Source organism: Canis aureus, chromosome X (genome assembly GCF_053574225.1).
Source record: "Canis aureus isolate CA01 chromosome X, VMU_Caureus_v.1.0, whole genome shotgun sequence".
In the NCBI taxonomy this organism is placed as follows: domain Eukaryota; kingdom Metazoa; phylum Chordata; class Mammalia; order Carnivora; family Canidae; genus Canis; species Canis aureus.
This window is the reverse complement of record NC_135649.1, coordinates 68,109,914-68,124,533: the sequence shown is the minus strand read 5'-3', so window position 1 is coordinate 68,124,533 and position 14,620 is coordinate 68,109,914. Positions and strand designations below refer to the sequence as shown.

Below are 14,620 nucleotides of genomic sequence, written 5' to 3'. Positions count from 1 at the left end.
CTCATAAGTGCTGGCACTACAGCTCGGGACACTTACAGGCTGCTATTTCATTTCTTAGAAATCATTCTACATCTCCAATGCCAGCTCCAGTCTAGGGTCATCCTAGAAGCAGTAGCTGCTAGACCAGCTTCTGGCAGCATGAGGAAGTGGCCTCAGGGCTACTTCTCCCTCTCTTTCCCACTCCACCTCCTGACCCATTTCACCTCCTGCACCCTGCCTTTCCCCAGCACTGTACCTGCTCACTCATCATCCTTAGCAGTCCCAGAAGCCTTGGTTGAACACTTAGTCCCACTGGGCTAACTAGAGAAAGGACTGGTTTGCCTCTCGGCCCTGGCTGCCCAGGAGATAAGCACAGGAAACATCTGGTGGTCTAAGGGAGGAGGTGAGGCCCAACCACAGGAGGTAGGTCTATCCTAAGGTCACCCGGAAGATCCTTATGGAAGAAGAAAGCACCTCTTCCATTGCCCCTTATCTGCAAATGTCCTTTCTTCAGAGCTCTGACTCAGGCCTGCATCTACTCTCACTCTATACCCTCTCCTTTGGCAGTAAAGGACACATCTACAGACTTCCATAGGCTTAGCCTTCACATCTCTATTCCCCAATTAAACTAACATTTAACTGCTCTATCTCGACCTGAATGTTCCACAAGGACCTCACAGTCAGCTAAGCACACTTCGCACTACCCTTCACCCTTGCAAAGAGGCTCCCCTTTCTCTCATCCATTTTCTCTTGGTGATACTACCATCTCTCCAGTAACCCAAACTCAAAACTAGAGTCAATGTCTGCTCTTCTCTCTCCCTTCCCTCACAATTAAAATTTTCACTCATCCATCCATCCACCCACCCATCCATCCATCCATTCAACAAGTGTTTACTGTTGAGTCTTTCTCTGAGACCTGGCAGCCTCTCCTCTTATCCACTGTCAGTGTGAGTCCAGACCTTTGTTACTTCTGGCCTGTTCCAAAACTGGGCTCCACCTTTGCCCTTCTCCTGACCATGCCTAGTGCAGCAAGCCACCAGAGTGATCTGAACCTGCACTCTCATGCTATGAACCCAAGCTTTGCTAATTTGGGGCAGGGAGGTCAGGATTGCTCCCAATGTGTGCCCCACTTGTCCCAGGTGGTCCAGGGGATCATTTGCACATGATCTAGAGAAAACTTTTTTCTTTTACCTTTCAGAATTCTGCATATATTTTAATGTGTATCAGAAAAAAAATATAACTAGCAAATCTAACCCATGGTTTCTCATATATTTTTTATTGGGGCAAGATTAAGTGTTCTAAAGTGAGTCTTTTAAAATAAAATAGTTAAGTAAATAGTAAATAGTATTACCGGTGGTGCATGGAAATGGAAAAAGTTGAAAATTGCCTTAAGTTTGGGAAGCACCTGTTTCTAGGGTAAAGTGTATGTTCCTTAGCACGACGTGAAGACTTTCCATGATTGGACACACCTACTTCTCCAGCCTTACTTCCTGTTACTTCCTTGATGATCTAGCCATCTTGAATGACTTTTGGTTTTCCAATACACCATGCTCATTCAACTTCCATGCTTTCACAAACGCACTACCTTTGGCCTAGAATGCCCCCCTTCAAGCCTCCGTCTTCTCTTGGCAATTTCCTATTCATCCTTGAAAGCTCGGACTGAGTGTCTCCTCTTCTCTGAAGCCTTCCCTGACTGATCTCTTTCTTCCATACAAAATTTATTAACGGTTTATCCTTTCATCCTCTGTACTAATTTGGTACTTGTACATAATTCTATCATTACTGGCAATGTCTTTTCAATGTGCTTTCATTTGTCTTTTTTTTAAATTAAGATTTTAATTTTTAAGAGCAGTTTAGGTTCATAAAAATTGAGAAAGCATAGAGATTTCCTATATACCCCCAGCCCCTCTCACACACACACAGCCTCCCCCATGGTCAACAACTCCCACCAGAGTGGGACATTTGTTATAATTGATAAATCTATATTGACACATCATTATCACCCAAAACCCGTAGTTCACATTACAGTTCATTCTTGGTGTTGCATATTCTGTGGGTTTGGACAAATGTATGATGACATGTACCCATCATTATGGTATCATACAGAGTATTTTTACTGCCCTGAGCATCTGTGTTCCAAGTAGTCATCCTTCCCCCACCCCCAAACTCCAGCAACCACTGATCTTTTTATTGTCTCCCTGGTTTTTGCTTTTGCCACAATATCATATAGTTGGAATTACCTGGTATGTAGCCTTTTCAGATTGGGTTGTCATTTTTATGGTTGTTGTGACATGCTTATCTCCCCTACCAAAATGTGAGTTTCTCAAAGACGAGAGCTAAAACTTATTTATCAAAGGGTGGGAAAGAGCTGTTGACCAGGCCTCGGAAGGCTTGAGTTCTGATCTCTCTTGCCTGTGAACCAGCAGAGTGATCTTAGGCAATTCATTCACTTCTGCTACCTTCATCCTTCAGCTATAAAAGGCTATTAATTTGAGGCACCTGGGTGGCTCAGTCAGTTAAGTGGCCAACTTGATTTCAGTCCAGGTCATGATCTAAGGGTCGTGATATCGAGCCACATGTTTGCTCCACACTCAGCATGGAACCTGCTTGAGATCCTCCCTCTCCCTCTGCCCCTCTCCCCCTTGCTCATACTCTCTCTCTCAAATAAATAAATAAATCTTTTTAAAAACCTATTCATTCTTAAAGGAGATCCTTAGGCCAACACAACCCCGCCCACCCCTCAAGGGTGATTGAGAAGATGTAGCATGAGATAGCTAGAAAAACTTTTAGAAAGTTGAAATTGCTTTTCAAATGAAAGGAGAGTGATTATGATTGCAAATGGGGGAATACCATGGGTCTTCCCTAAGAATGGAACCAGTAGTGAGCCCGGCATGTTTGGAGGACCATGGGGAGTGGCCAGGCTGAGCAATGCAGCTGCAAAGCAGGTGGGGTGCAGGTGGACGTAGCACTGGGATGGCCACAGCTTGTGGAAGCATAGGTTGCTTTGACACTGGAAAACCTTGTCTGCCAAGCTTATGAGTTGGAATTGATTTCCCACCAAATTCCACACCCTTTTCTATCTCTTGATTGAGTTATAGCCCTGTTGGCTTATGAATCTGGATGGGGTAGGGGGAGACAGATTGCCAGTGCCACCCTAACTACACAGCATGTGCAGAGCTGGGCATATAGGCACCATCTATTTGAACCTCTATCTCACATAGAAGGGAAAAGGAAGCAATATCGCACACCTATAGTACACCAGCATCTTTCATCCACAACTTTAACTTAACCCTCAGAAGAACCTCCACACAGGGGTTGTTGATGCCATTTTACAGATGAGAAAATTGTGACTCAGGGGGAGGGCTGCCTCAGGGTCTGATGACAAGGAAGTCATAGAGCCAGTATTGGAGCCCAAGTCTTTCTGACTGTCACACTTGTTCCTATTGCCATGTGCTTCTTGGCATCTTTGCCACTGTGGCAGGAATTAGTAACCCTGAAGAGCAGGTGTGGTGAAATGAAGGTTCTGCGGTTCTGTTCTGGCAGGACTAGCCAATCTCTATAGCAACAAGGACTGCAATCTCCAGCCTGGTAGAAGTCCCACCACCATATCTCTATTTGATGGCACGTTTGTGTTGTGAGAATAATTAAACTCATTGGAGGCTCTGTATTGGGTCCAGAAACTGGAGCTGAGGATTACTGATCTAGCAAGAGAGTGGAGTATTCTTGAATTTAAGCCTAAACCCGGTGTTGAGGGGGCTTTGGATGCAGACAGAATTGGTATCATGCTGCTTTCTGATCACCCCTAACCCCAGCAGCCATATCTGTGCTGTGAACAAGGTGGTCTGGGCTCCAAGATGAAAATGAGTCCACTTTTATCTTCACTGTACCTAAACAAAATGCAGAAGTCATCTAATTGCATTTGTGAGGTGTTTTCGTAGTAGACCCAGCCCTTTCATATTCATAAGCCTCTCAAATTCTCACAATTCTTGATTTCAGTGTGATGGATGCTAAAAAGGGCAAGGGCTTCTGAGAGAGTCAGGTGGCCTCTATGCCCCTGGGGGCCTTCTTCCCAAAGACCTATTTCCTAACCTGACTTAAGGAGCCCATTGGAGGGATGCCTCAGTGGCTCTGTGACTGAGCGTCTGTCTTTGGCTCAGGTCATTCTGGGATTGAGTCCCACATCAGGCTCCCTGCAGGGAGCCTGCTTCTCCCTCTGCCTATGTCTCTGCTTCTCTCTGTGTGTGTCTCTCATGAATAAGTGGATAAAATATATTTTTAAAGGATCCCATTGGGACAACCTGGGTGGCTCAACGGTTTAGCGTCACCTTCAGCACAGGGCTTGATCCTGGACACCCGGGATCGAATCCCATGTCGGGCTCCCTGCATGGAGCCTGCTTCTTCCTCTGCCTGTGTCTCTGCCTCTCTTTGTGTGTTTCTCTCATGAATAAATAAATAAAATCTTTAAAAAAAATAAAGGATCCCATTGGAAGGTGGTATGGAAGAAGTTGAAACTCTAGGCCACCAAACAAAATATTTCCTGGTGCTCCTCACCTCCCACAACCAAGAGACATGTTGGGGGTGGAAGCATGAGCTCTGGCGCTTGGGACTAATCATGATAGCCACACACACTTCCTGGGACAGAACTGGAAGGGAAGCAAAAAGTGGGTATAAAAAGTGCAATGGCCAACCTAAGGGCAGAATAACAGCGAAATGCCTACATAAATCTGATGCATCCCACCTCACTGAGGTAGGATAGAGCCATAAAGAGCTAATTAGAAGGACAGTTGGGCAACATGGACAATGCTTATGATGAGGGTTCCATGCAAAAAAGCACAGTACAAAATTGTATCTGTGCTGAACTTTTTTTTAATAAATTTTTATTTATTTATGATAGTCACACAGAGAGAGAGAGAGAGAGAGAGAGAGGCAGAGACACAGGCAGAGGGAGAAGCAGGCTCCATGCACGGGGAGCCCGACGTGGGATTCGATCCTGGGGCTCCAGGATCGCGCCCTGGGCCAAAGGCAGGCGCCAAACCGCTGCACCACCCAGGGATCCCTGTGCTGAAGTTTATAAACCCTGTATAAGTATGTCTGCACACGAGCAAGGACAGGAAGGCAATTGTGGAAAAAGCAAACCTTGATTTATTGTGAGTGGAAGGCCTGTTGGTGAGTTATTCTTTCCCTTAGATTTCCACTAATGTTGTTATAACATCATTTGTGCAAAGAAAAATAAAAACCATTAACATACAGAACAATTGCACTAGCAAATCATTCTGTCAGGCTGAAGAAACCAAATCATATCATTTCTCTGAGCCAGAAAACACACTTGAAAGACATCACTCCAAGAGCAAAGGCCTCTTTTTACGGAAAGAAGCAGCTACAGGAAATGGGGAGATGTGTGGATTTAGTGTGGGCCGCCCCAGGTGTAAGTCCAAGCTCTGAGCCTTACTTTTGAGTTTTGGAGGGGGGATAGAGTTTATTTCACCCCTGGTACCCTCCTTTTCTTCATCTGGAATGTAAGGATACTAATAATAGCCATCCCCCCTTACTGGATGGAGGTTGTTTCACAGGGCTTTGTGTGGTGGGAAATGCTGCCTGGTGTAAAGCCTTCTCCTGGCATATATACAAATACTTTGAGACAAAAGCATTAGGCACTGTTTGCCACTGTCCCGCATCAGTTGACAGCAGAGTTAGGTTGGCCTGTGCTGCAAGGTCTTGTCTTCTCTGAGCACTGGATGCCACTGAAATTTGATTAAGCCAGTCAAGCTTTCTGGTTTTAGCTAGGGTTGGGGAATAATTGGTAAAATATCATGGGCATTCCCCTTCCTCTAAAATGCTTAAACTTCATGGAGAGAAGATTAGAATAATTGATAAAGAACATGACAAACGGGATCCCTGGGTGGCGCAGCGGTTTGGCGCCTGCCTTTGGCCCAGGGCGCGATCCTGGAGACCCTGGATCGAATCCCACGTCGGGCTCCCCGTGCATGGAGCCTGCTTCTCCCTCTGCCTGTGTCTCTGCCTCTCTCTCTCTCTCTCTGTGACTATCATAAATAAATAAAAATTTAAAAAAAAAACATGACAAAGACTTTTTCAGCTGCTCTGACTCTCAGCCAGACTTGGCGTACTAGCTGTACGCCTTCAGGCAAGTAACCTAAGCTCTCGGGATGCCCATTACCTCCTTGGTCTGGTGGAATTAGTAGTGCCTGCCCCGGCATGGTTGTGAGAATGAAATGAGGTTCTGGCATGTAGTGAGCAAAGAGCATGGGTCTGCTGTCTTTATTACTGCTTGCAACTGTTAGAGTAGTGGGGTGCCTAGGTGGCTCAGTTGGTCAAGCATCCAACTCTTGGTTTTGGCTCAGGTCATGATCTCATGGGTTGTGAGCTTGAGCCCAGTGTTGGGTTCCATGCTCAGCAGGGAGTCTGCTTAAGATTCTCTCTCCCTTTGTCCCTCCCCCTGCTCTCTCTCTCTCTCTCTCTTTCAAATAAATAAATCTTTACAAACTACTGTGAGAGTAAGAAGGATCTTTAGGGATCACCAAATCAAGGGTTTCTCAACGAGTGTGGAGAGGGGTGTGGAGGGAGTCTTGGGGGAGCACAGTGTGTATATATTATTATTTTTGCCTGTCAGCATTGAAAAATCCTCTGTGGGAAAGACAGACTTTTTGCCTAGCATGGTGGGACCCAGGTATCTTAATAAAGGTGAGATATGTATTTGGAAACCACTCATCTGGGCAGCCTGGGTGGCTCAGTGGTTTAGCGCCTGCCTTCAGCCCAGGGCGTGATCCTGGAGTCCCAGGATCCAGTCCCACATCGGGCTCCCTGCACGGAGCCTGCTTCTCCCTCTGCCTGTCTCTGCCTCTCTCTCTTTGTGTCTTTCATGAATAAATAAATAAAATCTTAAAAAAAAAAGAAACCACTCATCTCCCACACAACTTTCATTTTACAGACCCAAGAGGTAAGGTGATATGCCCAAGGTCACCAGTGATTAATGTGGATCACACAGTCCAGCTGCTCTCTCCCCACCACACCGCTGTCACCACTGCCCAGGAGTGGTCCCCATGTCCTCTGGGATTGCCCCATTGCCATGGTGGAGATGCCCTGTGCCACATGGCCATGTCCATATGACCATTATCAAGCTGAGAGAAACCAGACAAGACTCTGACATTGAGAAGAAGCAAAAGTGATGTTTGAGATAACAAGGAGAGATGTTCCTGGTAGGGAGTCCTGTACACTGACAGGTCAGCGCCGCATCACCCCCGGCAGTACTTCCAAACAATCTGAGCTAAGGCAGCCTCTTAAATGCCATCTGCATACCTGTGGGGGTAAATGGTCTTTGATGAAAGCTTCATCTCTCTCAATAGCAGATTTCCTGTTTAAAAAGTCAATCTCCTGTCAAATTCTCTGAGAGCACAGATGGAGGGTTGGAGGGATCCTGGGAGCAGGATAAGGCTCTCAATCGCTCCCTGTCATCTGGGTGGAGTGTGTTCTTTGAGTCTACTTTCTGGCATTGGAGATGGTGGCACAGAGCCACCTCTATGAATTCCTCTTGTGAACTTTGTAGACTTGGGGGTCAGGCAGGTGCTGCGGTCTTAGGTTGCCTCAGAGAAGATATGGCCCTCTCCTGTGCCACATAATGGATAAAAGGCACATACCATCTCTAGCACACTGCTCCTTTGAAATATTCTGACCCACCCAGCAGCCTGGGGCCTTGCTCCTGCTTCAGGGACTGGATTTCTGGGATTTCTGGCTTCTGTGACTTAGCTCCTTACACTTCTGCCTTGGCTTTTATTGACAAACACTGATGCTTCCACCTTCTCCCTTTCCATACACTTGGGTATCTCCACCCCACACCATGACTATCTTCCTGGACATCTGCCCCAGCCTTTGGTTCTGTTACCAGCTCCCTCCTATTGTCTGGGTGCTACAGAGCCTGGCTTGGGGGATGGGAGCTGTCTTCTCAGAGTAAAGAGCAAAACTGGAAAAGTTGAGATCTAATTTGGTGGTCACAGAGCCCAAGGTCACAGCGCTGGCTCTTAGGATGAAGATAGCCTCCATTCCTACCATTGCCAGGCCTCCAACCCCTCAAACATGAGATCTGTGTTATGGAAACTGACACACACCAACCATTCCCCACCCCTTACCACCCAGTACAACAGTTTGCCCTGACTCCACCAAAAAGAGCTCAAAAACCTGAGTCAGGGAAACAAAAGACAAATACCAGGCAAGACTCTAAGCTATAGACTCTTGCCATCCCAGACATGGCCCTAACCATGCATGATGGTGGCTCCTACTGCAGCAAAAGCAGCCAGCTCCAGCCCAGAGGGGGCCAGAAGAGAAGTGACTGCTGAGGTTGATGACACATTCAGGCCTGTGTGAGGCGAGCCCAGGGATGACAGCCAATCGGAGACCAAGCTGAGAATAAGATCAACGATGTTTCTGAAGGGAAGCCCTCCTGAGCCTTAGGTGGAGGTCCAGCAGGTTCAGGAGGAATACTAGAAGATACAGGCCAGCCACAGCTTAGCCTCTTCCAAACCAAGCAGCATTCTAAGCACTTTTTAAAAAAGATTTTATTTATTTATTAGAGACACACAGAGAGAGAGAGGCAGAGACATTCACAGAAGGAAAAGCAGGCTTCCAGTGGGAAGCCCGATGTGGGACTCAATCCCAGGACCCCGGGATCATGACCTGAGTCAAAGACAGACACTCAACCACTGAGCCACCCAGGTGCCCCCACATTCTAAGCACTTTGCAGATATTAACTCATTCGATCCACACAACAACCTTATAGTATACTATATAGTAGATAAGTAGTTCTATTATCTCCTAAAGGAGCTATTTGAATTAGAAACTGCAAATTCTATAACAAATATATTGATCAGAAATTGAGGCCCTGGGAGGATTAAGTAACTTGCCCAGGGCACACAGGAGGAGACTGAGATTTGAGCCCAGGCAGTAGGGCTTCCAAGTCTGTCTTCTTAGCTGCAATGCTAATCTGCCAACAAGAGGAAGCTAAGACAGTCGGGCCCCCTTGGCCCTCCACCCACTCTCTGGGTTAAGACTGGACTTCAGTCTCAACTAAGAATTAGCAGATGATTCTCAACCCGGAGAGATTGCAAATACTGTCAATGTCTGGGCTTCCCACCTGAGAAATCCAGATTCAGTTGGTCTGCGATGAAGTCCAGCCTATGGAGAATGCAGAGGGCAGGGTGAACAGTAGTTTGGGAGAAGCTCCTCAACTTAAAAACACACAGCATCAGGGTACCTGGGTGGCTCAGTGGTTAAGCGTCTGCCTTCAGCTCAGGTCATGATCCTAGGGTCCTGGGATCGAGTCCTGTGTTGAGCTCCCTGCAGGGAGCCTGCTTTTCCCTCTGCCTCTCTCTGTGTGTCTCTCACGAATAAATAAGTAAAATCTTAAACACACACACTCTCTCTCTCACACACACATACACACACACAGCATCTCTCCCATCCTGACAAACAGCTACCTCCCAGCTCTGCCTCACCCTCCAGTTATGGCCCTATCTCTTTCCTCTAACTACAACCAGACTTCCGGAGAGGTGTCTCCACTTCCCTCCCACTTCCCTCCTTAACCTGCTGTGGGTTGGCCTTCAGGAAGCCAGCCTTGCCAAGGTTACCCTTTCAGTGTTGACACAGCAGAACATTCACTGCTTGGGCCTCAGCCTACTTAAATCCTTGAATGCAGATGACAACATCAGCGGTCCTTGCTTCTAGAAACTCACCCTCTCCCAACTCTGGGAACACAATGTGTTCTCCTCGTCTGGGAGTTTCACTCATCTTTTTTTTTTTAAGATTTATTTATTTATTCATGAGACAGAGAGAGAGAGAGGCAGAGACACAGGCAGAGGGAGAAGCAGGCTACATGCAGGGAGCCCAACGCGGGACTCGATCCCAGGTCTCCAGGATCACATCCCCGGCTAAAGGCAGCGCTAAACCGCTAAGCCACCCGGGCTTCCCTCACTCATCTTTTTAGATGGCTTTTTGTAACAAGCCATGCAAATAGGTTCTGAAGATGGGGCCTCAGGAGACCCAGCCCTGCCCCTGCCCTTGAGGAGTTGAGAGTCTTATCATCACTGGAGAGGCGCTCAGCGCCCTTGAGGCAACAAAGTGGTTCCCCTAAGAGAAGCCCTGACTCCTTCCTTCAAGCTACTTCCCTCTCTGCATCTCTGGCAAAAATGAGAAAGAGAAGGGTGCCTGGGTGGCTCAGTCTGTGAAGCCTTTGCCTTTGGCTCAGGTCATGATCTCAGAGTCCTGGGATCAAGCCCCATATCAGGCTCCCTGCTCGGTGGGGATCCTGCTTCTTCCTCTCCCGCTCCCTCTGCTGTTCCTCTGCTTGTTCTCTCTCTCTCTCTCTCTCTCTCTCTGTCAAATGAGTAAATAAAACCTTCTTTAAAAATGAAAAGAGAACAAAGTTCCAGTGACATCTCTTTTCACCCTGGGAGCAAGAACCCAGGATGCCTCCCTTCTGATTAGAAGATAATTGGTGACCAAGACGAGGTGTGGTTTATCTACCTGTGTTCATTTTGCCAGTAGGGTCATGGACTCCCTTTGTAATGAGCTTCTGGCACAGGTGACCTGTTTCCTGGGTCCTTATTCTTCTAAACACACAGAGACAATTTTGAACAGGATAGGTTTTATTTTTTATTTTTTTATTTTTTGAGAATGAGAAAGACAGAAAGAGAGCAGCAGGAGAGGGGAAAGGGAGAAGAAGAGAGAGAACCCCAAGCAGGCTCCAAAACCCCTGAGATCATGACCCAAACCAAAATCAAGAGTTGGACCTTCAACTGACTGAGCCCCCCAGGTGCCCCTGAACAAGATATGCTTTAAGTGTTTTCGAGCCAATGATTCCATCATGCTTTGTGCCCTGGGAAATAGAATCTGCTATTGCTAGAATCTGCAGTGTGCTGGCAAGATGGAGGTGGGAGAAGTGGTGAAGAAGGCCAGCAGGGTTCTCCACCTGATGCCATGGAGAGCAGGACTCGATGCTGGATCTCACTAATCTCTGGCTGTTGGACATTGGAAAAGCCTCTTTCCCTCTCTGAGCCTCAGCTCTCTCCCTATTACTGGGACTACCATCATTAGTACCTGCCCCTGTACTGAGGATGCTGGGAGGTGACCTCTACGTGCTGTAGGCGTGATCCTCTGCCACAGTAGGCACTCACCAAGAGGTGGGGAAACTGTATTGAACTGCATTCAACTGTGGTGCACGGGCTCTGTCTGGGCCAGGAGAGAAAGTGTGTGTGTGTGCAAGAGAGACTTGCAAAAAACAAGGCCTATCTCTGTGCACGTCTCTCCTCTGGGAAGGAAGGGGCCCACACAGTGACAATAGACCAGGGGCGCTGACTCAGACAGCCAGTTCCTGCTCACTTCCCCTCACTGCAGGACAGCGGCTGGGCTGAACTGGAGGTCAGCCCTCTGTGGGGCTCTGACTCGGGCCTTTGGCTGAGAACCTTACCTAGAGAAAGACAGCACCCCTCGCTGGTCTGCTGGGACAGGACCCACTGAAGCAGTGTGGCTGGGGGTGGGTGGTGGGGGCAGAAGGAAGTAGGAAAGTAGAGAGAAGAACCTCACTTGTTGAATCCAGCGTTGCTTTCCCTGGGCGGTGCAGCCCAGGGACCCCTGCACAGGCACCAGAGCATATGACCAATGGGGCCAAACTGACTTAGCTGGGGTGCAGGGAAACAGAGTTCTGGAGGAGTCCCTGGGTACCTACGGAGGAGCCTGGGGACGGGGCTTGGAGCAGTGTGGGACCCCTCGGCCCCCTGCCTACAGTGCAGGCCCACAACACACTTCCTCACATGAGGATTTACTGGATGTGGCACCTTGGTCATCTACACCTCTAGGATGGAGAGAGCCGAGTTTGTCACCCTCTTCTGGAGCCGGGGAGGTGAGTCATTGGGGGAGAAGGGTCTCATGCTCAGCAGCCCCAGCCGTCTGTGGGTTCACTTAGTACTGGAGGTATGCAAGGAGGGGCAGCACGACCACTTGGCTGAGGTGCTATAAAAGGAATTCAGATTTGGGTGGCTCTGGAGGAAGAGAGGGTGGATGTGATCACATCCGAACCCTGATAATCTGGGATTCTAAAGGGATATAAAAGCGACCAAGGAGCTGTTAGTGTGTGTGTGTGTGTGTGTGTGTGTGTGTGTGTGTGTAAGGTGTAAGAAATACCATATAGCTTATTTTCTATAAATTGACTTCACGTACTTTCTGCTCATTTAGAAGGGGAAAATGCCATAGGTCAATCTTGGGGTTTTACCCCTTCCTGGACTCTTGCTGAAATGCTATTTTTTTTTCAATACCAAAGAATAGGGGCAGGGAGGGGCAGGAAAGAGATGCCTATCTTAACACTGGTCCTCCTTTCACACAGGTTACTAGTGAGGGACCCAGAGCTTTCTCACCCCAGTTCCAGCCAAATCTCCTGGCATTAGGGTGGAATAACATTCAGAGTCCTGAGGCACACCAGCTCCCCTCTCTGGCTTGGGCGGAGAGGATGAGCCTGGACAGGGGAGGTGATGCTGCAGTCCAGTCGCCTGCCCTTGCAAATGAACTGGAGACTCCAGTCCCGGCTGCCGAGGTAGCTGGCAGGGCAGTATGTGAGATCATGCTGTGTCTCCGGGGTTCTAGGTGGTCTTTCGTGGCAAGAATGTGCTCAAGAGGAGTCTATGAGCTAAAGGAGCTTGACAAGTATAGTGATGGGACCAAGAGCAAAATACGGTGAGGAACACATGCTGTTTGGCATAGAGAAGAAATCACAGGAAAGTGGTCTTTAGTCTTCAGACCTTTGAAGAGCTGTCACAGCAGGATGGGAGTAGATGGGTCAGAGGGGGCTCAGGCGGTGGAGCTGGAGCCTGTGGATAAGGAGGGACTTTCTAGCAGCCTCCTCAGGGGCAGTCTTGAAAAGGAGTGAGGAGTCTGGGGGAGTCTTTGGACAGGTTGCCTTTCTCACAGTCACCAGGCAGGCCCTTGGGAAGACAAGGGTGAGGGAGAGCTGGCTTTCCTCCTCTAAGGAGGAGGAGGGGGAAAGAGGCCCTGCCCTCACCCAGAGATGCAGGCTTGGCCCCACCCTGCACTGCATTCCCTCCTCCCACCTCCACCCTCCACTGATAACTCCCTCCCTGGTACCCTGTCTCTCTCTCTCCCTTTGGGCTCCCTGCTTCCACTCTTGCCCCCTCCAATCATTGTCCACTCTGCAGCCAGAGCACAACTTGATAAAATGGACCTGGTGGCTCCAGGTCCTCTCATGGCCACCCACTGCCTACTGGTAAAAGTCCAAGATGTATTTCTCTTCTCTTTCACTTCCTTGCTACTCTTTAAAAACAGAGCAGAGATAGCATCGTTTCTCACTAACACAGCTCTGACATTTCATAAATCTATGTCCTAGACAACTGGAAAGAGCTATATTTAACCTTCTGCCTTGTAGCTTTTAATGTAGGGACTTGCTTCAGGCACTGCCTTCTAATGCCACAGGAGACCAGAGCTTTTCTTTGTTCTCTGCAAGCTAGAGGCAGCCTCTGCCTTCAGCAGGATGATGCGAGCTGCTCGGTTGGCCAGCTGCCTCAGAACACCCACCTTCCTCTCTCTCTGTCCAGGGGAAGGAGGTCCCCGTCCTATCTCCTGGCATGTGCTCCTTCATCTTTCTTATCTGCAAATACTTGAAAGACTCCTTATGAACCCCATAGCTGGAGAAGGGGAACAGCAGGTGATCACGAGAATAGGACACAGGACAGGGCCAGGAGATGTGGGCTGGGCTAGGGGAGAGAGCCAGGAGAAAAGAAAACATATTGTTGGGAGTCTAGTGGTGACTGTAGGACAGGGAGAGGCAGTAATGCTGAGTAATGTGCCAGGCCCTGTATGCAAAGTTCTGCATGTCTTGCCTCAGTGTGACCCTCACAGCAAGGAGGTTAGGTACTATCATTACCTACATCGTATTCCACTGAGGAGACTGGGGCTCAGAGCTGTCTGGTGACTTACCCAAAGCCACACACACAGCTTGAAAGCTACAGAACTGAGATCGAGTCCAGCCCTGTCAAACTCCAAAGCCCAGGTGCTTTGCTCAGTCCCAGGACATCCCTGACTTGAGTTGGCACTGCCTTCTGGAGCAGTCTACATGTGCTAACCTCCCTGACTTCCTCAAGTGTCCTTGAGCACTTGAGCCCCTTGCAGGCTCTTTCTGTACTGCCCACCACCCAGGCCTCAGGCCTATCTCAAGCTCTGCCCTTAGCTGTGGAGCCTAGCCCAGGAGATGAGGTGTTCTCCATCCTGCTGGGCTGACTGCTTCCCACCTCTGCTTCCACATTCTGTTCTCTTCTGCCTTGCAGACGGCAGCTACTGGGACCAGTCACGTGAAAAAAAATGAGCCAGACAGTTCTTTTCTCACTGTTACCTAGACACCCAGGTGTGGGGAATGAGAGTCACTGCAGACGCTGGTAGGGAAACCCTCACTGAGCCGGCAAAGGGACAGCTCCAGAGCCAATGGATGAAGCAATAGAGTAGTAATAACAACCTCATTTGTAGGGCACTTTACTATTTACCGACTGCTTTCGTAGTCAGTGTAGTCATAGGGAGGAGAACTCCAAGGTGATCTTAATGGTACACCATGCAGCTCTAAAGAACATTGAATTAC

The 14,620-nt window shown here is 48.5% G+C and overlaps 1 protein-coding gene and 1 long non-coding RNA gene across 10 annotated transcripts in view; one reads left to right on the top strand and one right to left on the bottom strand.

The window, feature by feature from the left end:
* Positions 1-9,489, bottom strand: part of LOC144309096 (uncharacterized) — a 31,762-nt gene extending 22,273 nt beyond the window's left edge. For both annotated transcript variants that reach the window (XR_013375218.1, XR_013375217.1), the window contains exons 1-2: positions 9,242-9,489; positions 9,122-9,162 (exon numbers count right to left, since the gene is read on the bottom strand). This is a non-coding gene — a long non-coding RNA (uncharacterized LOC144309096). The remainder of the gene's footprint in view (positions 1-9,121; positions 9,163-9,241) is intronic.
* Positions 1-14,620, top strand: part of NHSL2 (NHS like 2) — a 254,608-nt gene that overhangs the window by 165,119 nt on the left and 74,869 nt on the right. The window contains exon 1 of one of the 8 annotated variants that reach the window (XM_077890221.1): positions 11,288-11,884. The exons of 6 other annotated variants lie outside the window; for them this stretch is intronic. In XM_077890221.1, the coding sequence (XP_077746347.1) occupies positions 11,842-11,884 (43 nt within the window). In that variant the 5' untranslated portion in view covers positions 11,288-11,841. Of the gene's footprint in view, positions 1-11,287; positions 11,885-14,620 lie in introns of those variants that run through there. One more of the 8 variants, XM_077890227.1, reaches the window with a different exon arrangement.